Genomic DNA, 17504 nt, shown 5'->3' with positions numbered 1-17504 from the left:
CTCCCCCCATCTTCCAATTTGCTGGGTTATTGCTTAATAAAATGCCCCTTCTCTGCCACCATCTTGCCTGCTGACAATTGGTTTTTGAATGCAGAGAGCAGATGGTGCCCTTTGTGCAGTAAAAACACGCTCAAAATCATTATTCATTACAGAAATGCAAACTAAAATCATAATGACATATAACTACCTATCCACTGGGATGTCTAAAATTAAAAAGACTGACAATATCAAGTGTTGACAAGGATGTGGAACATCTAGAACTCTCATTTATTGCTGGTGGGAATGCAAAATGGCACAGCCTCTCTAGAAAACAGGTGGCAGTTTCTTATAAAACAAATTATACAGTCATAATAAAACCCAGTAATTCTACTCTCAAGTATTTACCCAAGAGAAACAAAAAAAAGTTCACAAAAAGATGTGTGAATGTTTATAGAAGCGGTATTTACAAAAGTCAAAATATTGGAAAAACCCAAATTACCATTAACTGCTAAAGAGAGAAACTGTGGGATACCCCATACAATGGACTACTCAGCGTATAAAATGAATACTCAGCAATAAGACCAAAGTACTGAAACATACAACACGAGTGAACCTCAAAGCATTATGCTAAGTGAAGGAAGCCAGATAGAAAAGCCCACCTACAGCAGGATTCCATTTACAAGACATCCTAGAAGAGACAAACCTATGGTAATAGCAAGGAGATCAGCACTTTAAGGCGTCAGAGTAAGGGAAGGATGGGCACAGGAAAGCTTTTTAAGTGATGAACATGTTCTATATCACAACTGTGATCATGGTTTAAAACCTGTCAAAACTCATCAATTACATACTTAAAACTGGGACTTTTTTTCCAAGTAATTCATACCACTATAAAGAAGATTTTTTTTAATTCCAAAAAATGATATACAACAAAAGAACCCTATTAAGCTAATACAAATTTGTGGGTATCTATCCTTGCACTTTATCTATCAATCAAACTCTCTAAAGGACTAACAGTCAAATACAGAAATATAAGTTAACCTGAGATTCTGAAACAATACTTTAGAGATAACTTCAGTAGTCAGAGGTCCCCACATATCTAACCATCTCATGACATCTGTATCCATTTGAACAATACACACAATATTCAATAAAGAATGTTGACAATTTCAGTCAGAAGTTTTTAGTCAGAACAAAATTTACTAGAATTCAAAAGCAGAAGCAAAACTATCTTTACTTTTTTAAAAAACCCACACTACTATAGTTCAGTGAAACACTCCATTTAGAGTTCTACATACAGGAATCAATTATCAAGAATTGTTTATAATCTATTTTAGGAATTTCAAAGGAAAAAATCCTCAGTCTCAGTAATTTCTCATAAAATTTCCTTTCAAAAATTTTATGGTAAAAACAATACATATGTACTTTGCTACTTAGTGTCAGAACACTCAAAAGAACAAATATAAATATATGGCTAGGGTTACACATTTACATCCAATGCAGTAGCCTGGCCAAAAGGACTTTTTCATAATTTCATCATAGGTAATATATTAAAATTTTGACTACCTAAACATTTTGAAATAGCAGAATTATTTCAGTTTCACTTTGTGTGTGTTTGCGTGTAAGAAACAAGGTAAAATTTTTAAATGAATAAATACTTTCTAGAACATGCAGGTGAGACAGCACACATTCAGAACAATCTCTTATCCAGTCTACGTAGCCAGAAGCAGTGTTCTAACCTGAGTCATGCCTAGGGTATGGCATGGTATCTGAAAACATATATGTATAGGAAACACTGTCTGCAGCCATGATAACTACGATACATTTTTTTTCTCTATCCAGATATCATTGTCATTAATAAGAGAAAATTCATTTAAATACATTACTATATCTGGAGTGGCATTTTGACATTACACATCTTCTCAATCAACGTAGGACCACTATAATATATAAGTACCTGAGATTTTCAGAACTTAAAAAGGAGGCGTCATACTCCAAGAAATTAGAAATCACTGGTACAGCACAGAAACCCTGCCCCAGGAGTCAGGGGAAGTAGTTCGAGTTAGGCCACCACCTGTCCCAGGCCCTCAACCTCACAGGGAGTCTGTAAAATGAAAGCACCTGAATCTCTCTAAAAGGTCTTTTTGTTCCAAAATTTTTCCTCTCGAATGTTTTGACAATAATTTAGAAACTCAGTTAATGTCACAATTTTAGTTACCAAAACCAAAAAATACACTAATACACTTGGTCATTTTTTCTAAATTATTTACTTTGCATATATTCCCCGAATATAATTTATTACTATAACACAATTACTATTGCAGAAAGTTTGAAGACAGAGAAGAGAAAATATCACTCCTAATCCGTGATCTTATTTGCAGACAGTTTCCACAGCTATCGTCATAATGGGCACAACATTTATACACTGCTCTCTCTCATGTGTTCCACACTACAATGCGGTCTTCATCTTATCACTGTAAATAGTTCCTTACCACTCCACTGAGTGCATCTGTATATTTATGTGTATTTGTATGCATCTGCATAATGCAATATTAGAAGGATAAAATAGAAAATCACCACCACTGCTATTTTTATTAGGGGAGAAGTGATGGAGAGAGGGAGGTGACAGCAGGACTTCTCCTTTTGTATATTTTCTCATACTTTTTTTACATTTCATACATTTTGACCTACTACCTTTTTTAAAACTGAAATTTGATTTAAAAAATTTAAATGTAAGTGAAAGATGGTTGCTGATTCTAAATAATAGATTTAAATGGGAAGCCAGAAATCACAGTCCAACCTCCAATGCAAGTAGGGGTCACTTTAATAGTGCTTAATTATCTGTTTTTTCCAGCATATTAGAAAAAGGACACAAAAAAAATAAACCAAAGTCAAGAGCCAGAGATACTATCACTGAAGAGGAGTGTGAGACACTTCAGAGGAACAGCTTAACACATCCCAGCAGTCCCTAAAAAAAGCACCAGTGAATCACAGCACAGTTTAAAGGCGGATTAATCTCAGCAAACACATGCTGAGTCCCCATTATGTGCAGTTCTGATAACGTAAAAGACGATTTTCAAAGAAGAAAAAGAGAAGTTCCCCTTCTCAAGAAATTTGAGGTAAGACCACTTCATAAGCTTTAAGTTTTTGGCAAGAAACAAGGTGCCACTTGAATACAGATGTATGGAGAAGAGAAACCTTTGGTGGGGGGGGGCAGAAAGCAAAGAGGGAAAATGAGTAACTTTAAGGGGTTGGGGGAGTTAAGAGAATAATCAACAAATGAGTACACTGTTTTTGAGTATTACTAGTTCAGAATAGAAATTAAAGTTCTAATTATCTGAAAGACTGTATTTTTCAACAACAACCAATAAATGAGGCCTGATTAAAATTAAGATTTTTATAATAATATAGGCTATAAATTTAAATATTTTTTTTAACTACATAAAGAAATTTTATTTATCTGGATTTACACGTAAGAGTACATATTAATAAAACAGACCTACTAAACTGCCTGTTTCAAATATATGTAAGAAAAGAAAATCTTTCAGAGAAATTCAAAAGAATGGTTCCATCATATACATTCAGTTACTAAAATAAATGATTTGGCCCAATTCTTCTATAACTCAAACAGCGATTTTTTTTACAAAATAGAGTAACAAACCTTATGATTACCGTGATCATGCAAAAGTTTAAAAGCACATAGAGCAGGGGCCAGCCTGGTGGGTCGCTGGTTCGGAGCCCAGGTGCAAACCTACGCACTGCTTGTCAAGCCACAATGTGGCAGGCGTCCCACATATAAAGTAGAGGAAGATGGGCACAGATGTTAGCTCACGGCCAGTATTCCTCAGCAAAAAGAGGAGGATTGGCAGTGGATGTTAGCTGAGGGCTAATCTTCCTCAAAAAAAATTAAAAATAAAAAAGCACATAGAGCAAATAAAATAGATTTGATTAACCCTTGGAAAAAAGTATTCAAGAATAACTTGTTAATTTGGTAAAAAGCATCTGGTATATTACTTAATAAGTCCCCAAAAAGGCAACCTAGAAAAGCTAGCTGTAAACTGTGCTAAAGCATTAAAGTCGTTTTCAAAGAATATTAATAACGCAGAGATGCCAAACAATTGAGCAGCAAAAGAATATGTAAAATAAAAAGAATTCTATCAGTAATTATAGTGTCATAATTACAAAACCTACTACCAACAGAAAAACAATAATGCCGGTATGATCATTAACATTTATTTTTGAAGTGTTATTCTGCCTTCACAATATAACTATCACTCCTCAAAGATTCATAAAATTGGGCCTTCCTTAAAGGCCCCCAAACTGCTCCACGTCTTCCCAATACGAGGACTGAAGTGCAGTGACCTCACAACCATCAGTCATGGCATTAGATTCAGTCACCTGGACACATATTCACCTGGTCCTAAAGTCAGATACAAGAATCCTAATTCTCTCGATATAAGTTTTTCATATTGTTTAACAAAAAAAATAAAATACACGTAAAGCCCTTATAACAACTAGCAACAGCTATCATGCATGACGACCGCACTGTGTTGTACACACCCTGTCACACGGAAGCCTCTGACAACCCCGCCAGGCAGACAGCGTCACTCACAGAAAGCAGAAGCCTGGACTGCGGGACACCGTCACCCAGGCAGCCAGGACAGGGACCCCACTCTCTGACCCCCAAACTGGAGTAAACCACCTAACCCTTTGAGGGACACTAAACACACCAAAAGGCAAAGATAACTCAGTTACACTGGGTGTTCCTAATAACGTAAATTCTGCAGTATTTTAAGGCGGAAGCCAGAGTACAAAGCTTGAAAACCTGAGCGCCCTTAAGAATGAAACCAAAGAACATTGGCCACAACTAAAACACCTCTAAAAACACTCTGTCTAGAAATAATCCCCCATGTCCTCAGCCTTGTTCCGAGTAAACTCTGAATGCTCAATAAATACTTGTTTCATGAATAAAATTCTGTACGTCATTGCCTCAAATGTTTGATTACCTCAAGGGGATTATCCCCTTCATATCTTTTTTTTTAAAGATTTTATCTTTTTCTCCCCAAAGCCCCCCAGTACACAGTTGTATATTGTTAGCTGTGGGTCCTTCTAGTTGTGGCATGTGGGATGCTGCCTCAGCGTGGTTTGATGAGCAGTGCCATGTCCACGCCCAGGATTTGAACCAAGGAAACACTGGGCCACCTGCAGCAGAGCACGCGAACTTAACCACTCAGCCACGGGGCCAGCCCCTCCCCTTCATATTTTTACTGAAAAAAAATTCATTTATGCTTCAGCCAACTTCTACCTTCATTTGCTTATCAAATTACAATGACTCTGCATGTTATCAGCATTTTTTTAATCATCTACATTTTTTACTAGTTGAAACAGATTCATTCAATCTCATGGCTCAGAATTACTTACAAATATGGAAAATGCAACACAACTTAATCTTTAGCTTTTGGTAATACAGTACAAACAGGAAAAAAAACATCTTATGCCACTGTAGATACCAATTTAAAAATACAATCCGTGGACACACACTTAAGTGGGCACTACTACAAACACCAACCTTCAAACCAATGTCTATACTTAACACTTTGTACTGGGGCAGCTAGTCCTAGTCAATTACACTATCTTTTGAGCAACTAATAAACACAGAGCATATTGTTGTGGGTGGGAGATTCAATTTTTCCTTCCCAGCTGATCTTTCATAAATATTACTCATGTATTACAAACAAATATTTTAATGGCTCAAATTAATTTTTCAACTTCCACAACAATCCACGTGATGCAAAAGTTTCTTTCTAATACTAACAAAGCATTTTTTCTCTTGTAAAACAGTAAAAAACAGACCAAGAGGAACTGTTGGTAATGGAATTCAAACCACAAAAGATTTTATAATGGAAAATAGGCTATTGCTGACAAAAATTAAACTACAGCTTAATTTCACAATAAAATTTATTTACATACCAGCACAGAATATCCCTGGGACTTCACTCCTGACTATTATGGTCCGCACTTTCTTATCAGATTTTAGAGCATCCACAGCTTTTGAGAGCTAAACAGAAATAGGGAGAGTAAGGAGGGAAAATGGGAAAAATCATTTTCAGATTGATGTCAACATTGTATCTTAATAGTAGAAGCAAACAGTTTAATCTTTACACTCACCATTTTTATAAGATTTTTACTGAATGAATTTTTGGCATAAGCTCTGTTTATTCCAAGCACCACAATTCCTAGTTAAGAAAAAAAGCAGAAGCACTTGAGTTAGTGAGGTACTCAGGGGACAGACCCCCACACACATCGCTGTTAACTCGGGACTCAGGAAATCCACCACCTCCTTGAGGTTCACTCCAAGAGCTTTATCCTTATTTTCATTTTACCTTCCTTTTCAAGATAAGCATATTTTTAAAGAATGTGGTATTTATAACATATTTATAAAATCAATCTAGTGCCAGAAATCAGAAGATAAAAGATGAAAGAAATAGAACAGCAAACATTTTCTTATCTTACATCAAAGGAATCCAGAGACTATCTATAAAAATAATTACATAGGTAACACACATAAGACAGACAGAATAGAATTATCATTCCCAGCAAGGACTCAAGAGATGTTTAAAGTCTTTGCTTTTGAGGAAAGGGCCTGAAGGTGAAGGGGCGGCGCCCTCCACTACTGCCTTTTCCTTTGTAACTTCACCATAAGCATATACAATATCTTACTTCAGAAACTTTGCAAACTTCAGTAAGTTAACTGTTATTACTAACAAATCACATGTAAAACACAAAGTACTGAAAACCACTGACAGAAAGAATACTTTTGATAAACGATGTCTATAATTCAGACTCCTTAAAATGCTACGAGAGTAGTAAGAACCTACACTAAAAATATTCTGAAATGATCCAGAACTCCTTCACATGAACACAAGTAGAAATGCACAAGGACCACAGCGATTTTTATAAGAGCCAAATCTTAGAAAGAACTTGGAAATTCATTAACATATGATGACTATAAATCTAAAAACCCCAAAAGAATCAAATAAAAACTACCACCAAAAAAAGATCATACATGAAATTAACATATTCAGAAACAACAGTCTTCAAGTAAGGAAAAAAAGAGAAAGAAAGAAGACTACCACTTACAAGCTACACTGAGAAGAAATACCCATTTTTATGAACAACCAGGAGTCAGGGAGGCTGACATGGGCTACACCTAACATAAGCCTACTGATGGACACTCTCCTAAAAAAAGTAGAACTGAAAAAACTGAAACACATACCATGTTTTTATATCAGAAAAAACAGTATCATAAATATTTCCCTAATTTATAAATCCAACACAACCCCAATAAAAATATCAACAGGCCCTTTTTCTGGAACTCGACATGAAGATTCCAAAATTCGTGTGGAAAAATAACCATGTAGGAAGAGCCAAGAAAATAAAGAACAAAGAAGAGCAAAGGTGAAGGAGGGAGTCCCTGGCCCCACCATATATTAAAACACAACCCAGAGCTTTACTCACAAAGTAACGCAGAGGCACAACATCTGTGGAGAGCATAAAGCAGAACACAAAACCCAGACGGAAATTCAGTTTACGATACAAATGGCCTTTCAAATCAGCTGGGATAAAGATGAATAAATGGTGTTGGGGGAACTGGAGTCCCATTTGGAAAAAGATAAAGGGTCCATATCTCACACTGCCATGATAATTCCTTTATTACTACATTGGTGATTCCAAAATGGTGATTTTCTATCATCCTACCATTCTTTACAAAACCAAGTTCTCTGGGCCAGCCCTGTGGCATAGCACGTAAGTTCAGTGCACTCTGCTTCAGCAGCCTGGGTTCACGCGTTTGGATCCCAGGGGCGGACCTACACCACTCGTCAGCCATGCTGTGGTGGCAATTCATATACAAAACAGAGGAAGACTGGCACAGATGTTGGCTCAGAGCTAATCTTATTCAAAAGAAAAAAAGAAAAGTTCTCTCCCCACTATTTTGAGTATCACTATGGCTTCATGGATTCTTTATTCAAGGTACTATAATCCTTTACCTTTTTGTTTTGTTTTGTTTTTGGTGAGGAAGATTGGCCCTGAGTTAACAACCATGCCCATCTTCCTCCATCTTGTATGTGGGACGCTGCCACAGCATGACTTAATGAGTGGTGTGTCAGTCCATGCCGGGAATCAAACCCACGAACCCCAGGCCACCAAAGCAGAGCATGCGGAACTTAACCACTACCTCACGGGGCCAGCCCCCATTTCTATTATTTTTAATGTTCGAATTATTCTACATGTGGCGAGTGGGTGCCCTTGTAAGTTTAAGTCCTTCTGACACGTTCCTTCTATAAGTGACATGTTTCTATGTCCTTCTGACAGGTTCCTTCTAGTATTTGACATGTTTCTGTCCTTCTGACATGTTCCTTCTATAAGTGACATGTTTCCATATCCTCCTGACATGTTCCTTTTAGTATTTGACATGTTTCTATATCCTCCTGACATGTTCCTTCTAGTATCTGACATGTTTCTGTCCTTCTGACAGCTTCCTTTTAGTATTTGAGCACTTCCTTGCTTTCTGACCCACAAAGATATTCCAGGCTCCCCTTTCACTTTCCCTGCTCCAGATCTGAAATCAGCCATTTCTCCAAAGAACCCTGGCTTCCTTTAGTGGGGGAATAGTATTTAGAAACCAAGATGTGGTCATTAGATATATCCACTGCTACTGTGGCACCACTGCTTTTAGACTGTTTCCATGACACAGCTAGGGACTATACCTATGTACATGATAATATACTTAGGGTTTTTAGATTTATTGGAACTCATAAATTTGTCCTGACAACTCCAATTCAAATCCCACATAACAGGATTCTTCCTCATCTTTCCCAGCCCATATCTGTACTTTCCCTCTTCTACCATAATGAAAAGTCTGGCTCCCAACAACAACAATATATTTTTTCATTTGCTCTAAATATATTCACAATTATACATCCAACCACTGCTAACAAGAGACCTACTAAAAAAATTTCAAAGTTCTTTTTGACTTATAATTCTTAATTGATCTAAGTAACAATTTGTTCAAAATAATAGTAACAATGTACTGAGTGAGTGTAGCTTATGGAAAGGGAAATGAATGACAGCAATGTTATGAGGGAAGGGAGGGAAGAAATAGGAATACTCATTTATACTTTTACTGCCATGAAGTGACATAATGTCATTTGAAAGTGGACTTGGATCAGCGTAAATACATATTGCAAACACCAGGACAACAAATACAAACAAAAATTTTTAACCAGTATAACTGATGTGCTAAGAGAGGGAAGAAACTAGACAGAAAAAGAGTGGAAGATAAAAATAAAGAACAAGGGCAATGGATAGAAATTAGTTACAACTATGATACACAATAATCCAACTATTTCAATAATCACTTTAGGTATGAATGGTCTAAATACACTAATTAAAAGACACAGACTGTCAGAGTAGATATAAAACAAGACCCAACTATATATTGTGTACGAGAAATCCACTTTAGATATAAAGATGCAGACTGACTGGGGTCGGCCCAGTGGTGTAGTGGTTAAGTTTGCACACTCTGCTTCAGCAGCCCAGAGTTCACAGGCACAGACCTAGCACCACTCATCAAGCCATGCTGTGGTGGCGTCCCACATAAAATAGAGGAAGATGAGCACAGATGTTAGCTCGGGGACAACCTTCCTCAAGCAAAAAGAAGAAGACTGGCAACAGATGTTAGTTAGCTCAGGACCAATCTTCCTCACAAAAATTTAAAAAGACACAGACTGACTAAAAGTGAAGAGATGGATAAAGAAAACCATGGTAAGACTAATAAAAGAAAATGAGGAGTAGCTGTAACAATTTCAGAGAAAGCATAATTCAGAACAAGGAATAGGCTCAAGGATAAAAAGGGGCATTTCATAATTTTAAAAGGGTCATTTCTCCATAAAGTGTATGTGCCTAACAATACAGTATCAAATTACATGAGGTAAAAACTGATAGAATCACAAGAAGAAACAGACTATCTCACTAAGATAGTTGTATACTTCAACACACTTCTGTCAGTAACTGACAGACACAGCAGGCAGGGAATCAGTTAAGGGTATAGTTGAACTGAACACCACCATCAACCAACTAGATCTAATTGAATACAGAATACTTCATCCAACAACAACAGAATACAGATTCTTCCCAAGTTCATATAGAATATTCACCAAGATAAGGCTGCATTCTCAGCCAAAAACACACCTTAACAAATTTAAAAGAATAGAAATCATATTGAAGTAAGCTCTTAGATCACAAAGGAAATAAACTAGAAATCAGTAACAGAAAGACAGCAGGAAAATCCCAAAATACGTGGAGATTAAAAAAGAGACTTCTAAATAACACAGGTAAACAAAGAAATCTCAAGAGAAATATAAAATATTTTTAACTAAATGAAAATGAAAATACAACTTATCAAAAACTTGTGGGATGCAGCAAAAGCAGTGCTTAGAGGAAATTTTACAGCATTGAATACACATATTAAGAAATATCTACAATTGAGAATCTAAGCTTCCACCTTAAGAAACCAGAAAAAAAAAAGAGCAAATTAAATCTAAAATAAGTTTTAAAAAGAGTAAAAATCAGCAGAAATCAACGAATTTGAAAACAGGAAATCAGAAGACGAAAATTAACCAAAGCAGAAGTTGATTCTTTAAGAACATCAGTAAACTGATAAGTCTCTAGCTAAGCTAATCACGAAAAAAAGAGAGAATACAAATTACTAAAATCAGAAATGAAAGCAGGGTCATCACCACTGAATCCCATTGATATCACAAGCATAATAAAGGAATATTGTAAACAACTCTATGCCCACAAATTTGATAACTTAGATGAAATGGACCATTTCCTTGAAAGACACAATCTACCAGAACTCACACAAGAAACAGATAAGCCAAATAGGCCTATGTCTATTACAGAAATTGAATCGATAATTAATAAGCTTCCAAAACAGAAAGCATCAGATGCAGACGGTTTCACAGGTGAATTCTACCAAAATATTCAAAGAAAAAAACGATATAATTTCTCTAAAATCTCTTCTAGAAAATAGAAGCAGAAGGAGCATTTCCTAGTTCATTCTATGAAGCCAGTATTACCCTAGTACCAAAACCAGACAAAGATATCACAAGAACAAAAAACTAAAGACCAGTATTGCTCATGAACACAGATGCAAAAATCCTCAACAAAATATTCACAAATCAAATCCAGCAATGTACAAAAAGAATCATACACCACAACCAGAGGGGACTGACTCCAGGTATGCAAGACAGGTTCAATATTTGAAAATCAATTAGTGTAATCCATCACATCAACAGGATAAACAAGATAAATCATATGATCATCTCAATAGATGCAGAAAAAACATTTGACAAAATTCAACATGGTAAAAACACTTAAACTATGAATAGATGGAAGCTTCTCCAATGTGATAAAGGGCATCTACCCACAAAAAAAGCCATAGCTAACACCATACTTAATGGTCAAAGACTGAATGCTTCCCCCTGCAAGATGAGGAACAAGACAAGGATGCCTGCCTTTGATACTTTTATTCAACACTGTAATGGAGGCTCCAACCAGGGAGATTAAGCAAGAGAAAGAAATAAAAGGCATCCAGATTGAAAAAGAAGAAGTAAAATTATCCCTAATTGCAGATGACATGATCCTGTATACACAAAATATTAAGAAATCCACTAAAAAACTATGAGAACAAATAAGCAAAGTTGCATGATACAAGATCAATATACAAAAACAACCGTAGTACTAGACATAAGCAATGAACAATCTGAAAATGAAATTAAGAAAACACTTCCATTTACAATAGCATCCAAAAACAATGAAATAGGAATAAATTTAACAGAAGAAGTGCATGACTTGTAAACTGAAAACTACAAAACATTGTTGAATGGAAAAATATCCCATGTTCATGATTCAGAAAATTTACCATTGCTAAGACGGCAATACTCCCCAGATTGATCTACCTATTCAATGCAATTGCCATCAAAATCTCAGTCGACTTTCTTGCAGAAATTCACAAGCTGATTCTAAAATTCATGTGGTAATGCAAGAGCCAAGAATAGACAAAACATCTTAAAAAAGAACAGAGGTTGGAGGACTCATACCATCCAAATCAAATTTTATTACAAAGCTACAGTAATCAAACAGTATAGTACTGGCATAAAGACAGACATGTGGACAAACAGAACTGAAAGTCCAGAAACAAACTCATGTTAACAGTCAATTAATTTTCAACAAGTGTCAATACAATCCAGTGATGAAGGAATAGTCTTTTCAACTATTAGTGCTGGGACATTGAATAGCCATAAGTAAAAGAATGAAGTTAACCCCTCACCTCACACCATATACAACAACTAACTCAAAATGGATCACAGACACAAATATAAGAGCTAAAACAAAAAAACTCTAAGAAGAAAACAGGTATAAATCTCTGTGAGCCTGGGTTAGGCAACGGTTTCTTAGATATGATCCAAAAGCACAGCAACAAAAGAAAGAAACAGATAAATTGGACTACATCAAAATCAAAAACATACGTTCTTCAAAATACACCATTAAGAAAGTGAAAAGAGGGGGGCCGGCCCAGTGGCACAGCAGTTAAGTTTGGACATTCTGCTTTGGCAGCCCAGGGTTTGCCAGTTCAGATCTCAGGTGTAGACCTATGCACTGTTTGGCAAGCCATGCTGTGGCAGGCATCCCACATATAAAGTAGAGGAAGATGGGCAGACATGTTAGCTCAGGGCCAGTCTTCCTCAGCAAAAAGAGGAGGATTGGCAGCAGATCTTAGCTCAGGGCCAATCTTCCTCAAAAAAAAAGTAAAAAGACAATTTACAGAATAGGAGAAAATATTTGCAAGTCATGTTATCTGATAAGGGACTTACATCTAGAATATATAAAGAATTCTTACAATTCAATAAAAAGACAAAACTTAATTTTAAAAAGGGGTGAAGGATTTGAGAAGACATTTCTCTAAAGAAGACATACACAAGGCACATGAAAAAATACTCAACATCATTAATCATTAGGAAAATCCAAATCAAAGCCACAATGACATCACTTCACAAGCACCAGGATGGCTATAAACAATAACAAGCATTGGTCGGGATATGAAGAAATTGAAGCCCTCAGACCTGGCTGGTGGGAATGTAAAATGCTGCAGCCACTTTGGAAACATTTGGTAGTTCATCAAAATGTTAATGACCCAATAACCAAGCAATTCCACTCCTAAGTGAACGTGAAAACAGATGTCTGCAAAAATTTATACATCAATGTTCTAAGCAGCTTTGTTCACAAGATCCAAAAAGTGGAGACAACCCAAGAGTACATGGATGACAAATAAACAAAATGTGATCTAGCCATACACTGGAATATTATTCAGTCGTAAAAAGAATGAACACTGATACATGCTACAACATAGATGAACAGTGAAAACAATGCTAAGTGAAAGAAGCCACAAAAGACCACATATTATATGATTTTTTTTATATGAAATGTCCTGAGTAGACAAATCTATTGAGACTGAAAGCCGATAAACAGGTCTTATTTCGGGAGGTGGGGGAGTATGAGAATAGGAAGTCACTGCTAAGTGAACAGGGTTTCTTTTGGACTGATAAATTATTCTAAAATTGCATTACAGTGATGGTCACACGACTGTGTAAATATACTAAAAGCAACTGTACATTTCAAATTTTATGATATGTGAATTATATCTCAAAGATTTTTAAAAATAGAAATCTATCTCAGACTCTCTCTTTGTTGAGATATAATTCACATGCCATAAAATATACCAAAATATATTTCTAAAAACATGAGGGAAACATGAAAGGGACCAACCTGTTAAAAAAGAAAAGCAAGTAGATGTAGGCAGACCAGGTAGCAGACCTCTGCAACAGCCCACCTGAGAGAGGATGCTGGCTTGGACAAGAGTGGTGCCGGTAAGGAATAACATGGAGAAAAGTGGGAAGATTCCAAAGACACTGGGGGAAAACTCTATGGTAAGTGAGATGTGAACGATGAGGAAGGAGCAGGTATCGAGGATGACTTGCATTATGCATTTGCTTAATGCCAGAAGTTGTTCCAACACGGTTCACAAAGACGATCTTTGAAATGGGTCACAATTATGAGCAGAAGCTTGCCAGACTGGGAGAAGGCTGGTAAGAGGATGGGAGGGGTCATCCCACGAGGTGCGTGCAGAAGCAGACACAGAAAAGAGCAGGAAAAGGCAAAGCTTGGGAGTGGATGAAGGGAGATGGACGGACTGTGAAGGCCGGCAACTGTAACGGCCTGCAGGCAATAGGAAGCCACTGGAGGTTTTTAAGGGAGGAGAGAGGTGATTCTTGGCCTTAAAAAAAAGTAACCCCAGCACCAGTGTGAAGAACAATCTGGGAAGGAGAATGGCTGGAGACCAGCTGACCCATAAAGGAGGTCGCTGTAGGGACCTGGAGAGACCTCTGTAAACCACAACCAGGACTGCTGCTCTAAAACTCTGAGGAGGTGGGACAATAACGCAAGAAATAACCACTGACGACACTTGGTTATATAACTGTGCCTCCACAACAGACTACAAATACGGAAGCCGACAACAGATGAGGGCTGATGTACCCTGCACTCACCCACCTCCCCCAGCCTAGAGAGGCCGTGGGGCAGACAGCAGTTTGGGGCTCCTCTGAGCCAGGGTTCTCACATTCCCTGCAGGCTGCTGAGAGCACCAAATTCTGGACCTGCCTCTACGAGAACAAAGACATCAGGCAGATGCCTTCACCTGCAGCATCCTTGACCTCGTGCTCTTCCTTGCACTGCTTATTGCTGGTTCCATAGTGAGGCAAGGCAAAGCACACGTATTAGCCAACCTGAGCTGTCATTCTTGCTAATCCTCAAGGGATGCTGGGTCAATTTTCTGAAGAAACCATAATTTCCTAATAGCTGATTTTTACATTTCAGGTAACTGAAAACATCTGAATTTCTTAAATTGTTTCTGTATGCTCTAATTTCTCCTCTTTGATCCATTTGGATCGTAATTTAAGGACTTTCCAAACATTTTAGGAAAATTTATTTTCAATTTGCATTCATTTAACTCATAAAGACAAAAAAATACAGAATACGGTGCATATTATTAGCTGTACTTGCAATCTCTTTGTAACCAACATACTGTTGGTAACACCTAGTGTAAGTGAAATCCCAGCGAGACTAAGCTTACCCAAAAGATGGTGCCATTCACGGCTCTAATCACCCCAGTGCCCATCTACTTTCCAGCTGAATTTCTCATTATTCTACCTGTCATGCCACTCTACAGCCACACTTGCCTTATGTCATTTCCCCAAAACACCAAACATGTTCACATTCCATGCCTTTGACCATGCTCTTGTCTCTGTCTGGAATAATAAACAAACAAATAACAAGTGACGTAACTCATCATACTCCGGAGCACTCACTATAAGCTAGATACTTAGTGGACAATTTATACTAACATTCTCATCTAATCCTTACAGCAGCCATGCAAAGTGGATATTATTTTTCCTGTTTGACGTGAGAGAGTTAAGGCACAGAGAACTTTGCCTAAGAACCCTCAGTAATGTCAAATTCCATTGCCTAGTAGGGAATGCCTTAGAACTCGTTTTATCTGGCAAAACCGTAACTTGACCCTCAGAATCTCCCCAAATATGACTGCTCATATGCCCCTTGGGGGTATTACAGCCCTGTGCTTTCCCCTGGCCTTTAAAGGTGGCATCGCCTTTTAACTACCAGTGTCGTCCTCACTGCATCAGCAGCTGCTTAAAGACAGCAATCAGGACTCGTTTTGCACTTCTTATTAACAGGTTACAGGTGCTCAGCAACTGCACGTCAAAATTAAGCGGCTGGTCTTCTGGCAAACTGCTATTCCACCTTTCAGGACCCCCTTGGCTTTTCCCAACCCGGCTAGCGAAAGGAACCCAGCTTCCAGAGGAATCCCTCCGAAGGGCACTACCCCCTTCTCCGGCCCTCCCTCCCACTGTACGCACTGCTAATGCACCTGACTCCTCCCACCGTAGGTAACTCAAGGGCAAGATCGACAGCATCACAACTGCGTCCCCAGAGACTAGCCTGGTAACTGGAAGACCAAAAAAGGCTCACGACTGTTCAACTGAAGGAGAAGAGTCCCCCAAAACTAACTTTCTAAGATAAAATGGACAAGGGGGAAAACCGCCCCAGCTGAACGGCTTTAAGATTCCTGAGAATAATAAAGTGCATTCTCACTGCAGCTTCTAAGACTCTCCCCGATGCCTGAGTTGACAGAAAGCAATGACAGAGCAAGAACACAACCTGGAAGCAGGATCACACACCCGGCTTATTGACCTTGGCCCGCCAGGAGACGAGGGCGTGAGCTGCGCCGTGCTGGGCGCCGCGGGGCCGCTCTCGCAGGTAACCTCCGGACGCCGCAGGCACCAATGGGCGCCACAGGGGGAGAGGGAGCGACGGCCTTGGCCGCCCGCTCGCGGACACTGACGTCAGCCCGGTCACTCGACCTGGCGACCCCTCCTAGGACGCCGGCCGTCCGCGCCGCGCCCCTCACCTCGGTTCTCCTCCTCCAGGTACCGCACCCGCAGCTCGTCCTCCGTCTTCACCTCAGAGCTGTAGCCCCTCCGCGGGGCCGCTCCCCCGGCCGCGGGCGCCCAACCCCGGGCCCACATCGCCGGGCCGACCTGCCGGCCCATCAAGGAGTCGGGCAGCCTCGACCCCGGGCCGAGCCGCGCACAGCAAGCGGCCACCAGGCGGGCGCGGCCGGCCTGCCAAGCGCCCAGCGCTCCGGGCGCCGCCGCCATGTTGTCTGTTTACGGCGTGGGTCTGCGGCTGCTGCCCCGCCCCCGCCGTGAGCACGCTGCCGCGCACGCCCAGGCCCCGCCCCCGGGTCCCCGCAGTCGCGCCAGGCCCCGCCCCTCGACGTCTCGCCCCGCCCCTATCCCCGCCCCCCGCCTTGCCCCGCCCAGGCCGGGTGACGCAGTGCTCCAGGTTCCCCGCTTGGCCTCTCTTGCCTGGCTGTCTGTGATGGCTTGTCCTGCAAAGGCAGGGAGAAAGGGGACGTCCAAGGCTGTGCGGTAGTTTACGGGAACGTGTTCTATGAGAACTCCCCGGAGGCAGCCGCTTCCCCCCTCTCCAGGGGCTGTGCCGTGGGTTCCCGTGTTAGCTGCAAAGGGAGTTTGGTCTCGAGTTGGGCTGACAGCGTGGCAGCCCTGCGTGGGGCTCCGCTGACTCTCGACTGTCACAGCCACGGGATGTCGGGTAGACGTGCCTGTAGACATAAGCGAGGCTGACTATATGGAGGTCAGGAAGCGGGGAGGACAGCCAGTAACAGGAGTCCTCAGCCCAACCGGAGCTGGTGGGATGGCCCTTGCCGAGGCAAGAGTCCCGGTAAGGTGCCGTCGTCTTAAAAGGAGCTCAGCCGCAGCCAGATTATGCTGAGCTGGGGTCAGGAGCACGTGGCTCTTCCCTCGACC

General features: G+C 39.8%; 1 protein-coding gene across 6 annotated transcripts in view; it reads right to left on the bottom strand.

Moving 5' to 3' along the window:
• AUH (AU RNA binding methylglutaconyl-CoA hydratase) overlaps nt 1-16923 on the bottom strand; it is a 155941-nt gene extending 139018 nt beyond the window's left edge. Inside the window, exons 1-4 of one of the 6 annotated variants that reach the window (XM_070590374.1) lie at nt 16353-16869; nt 15336-15404; nt 6145-6212; nt 5947-6034 (exon numbers count right to left, since the gene is read on the bottom strand). In XM_070590374.1, coding sequence (XP_070446475.1) covers nt 5947-6034; nt 6145-6147 — 91 coding nt within the window. In that variant the 5' untranslated portion in view covers nt 6148-6212; nt 15336-15404; nt 16353-16869. Of the gene's footprint in view, nt 1-5946; nt 6035-6144; nt 6213-15335; nt 15405-16332 lie in introns of all 6 variants that reach the window. The other 5 variants (XM_070590375.1, XM_070590370.1, XM_070590373.1 and 2 more) reach the window with 5 other exon arrangements.
• Nucleotides 16924-17504: the final 581 nt, after the last annotated feature.

Source organism: Equus przewalskii, chromosome 22 (assembly GCF_037783145.1).
Source record: "Equus przewalskii isolate Varuska chromosome 22, EquPr2, whole genome shotgun sequence".
NCBI lineage: Eukaryota > Metazoa > Chordata > Mammalia > Perissodactyla > Equidae > Equus > Equus przewalskii.
This window is presented reverse-complemented; position numbering and strand designations above follow the sequence as displayed.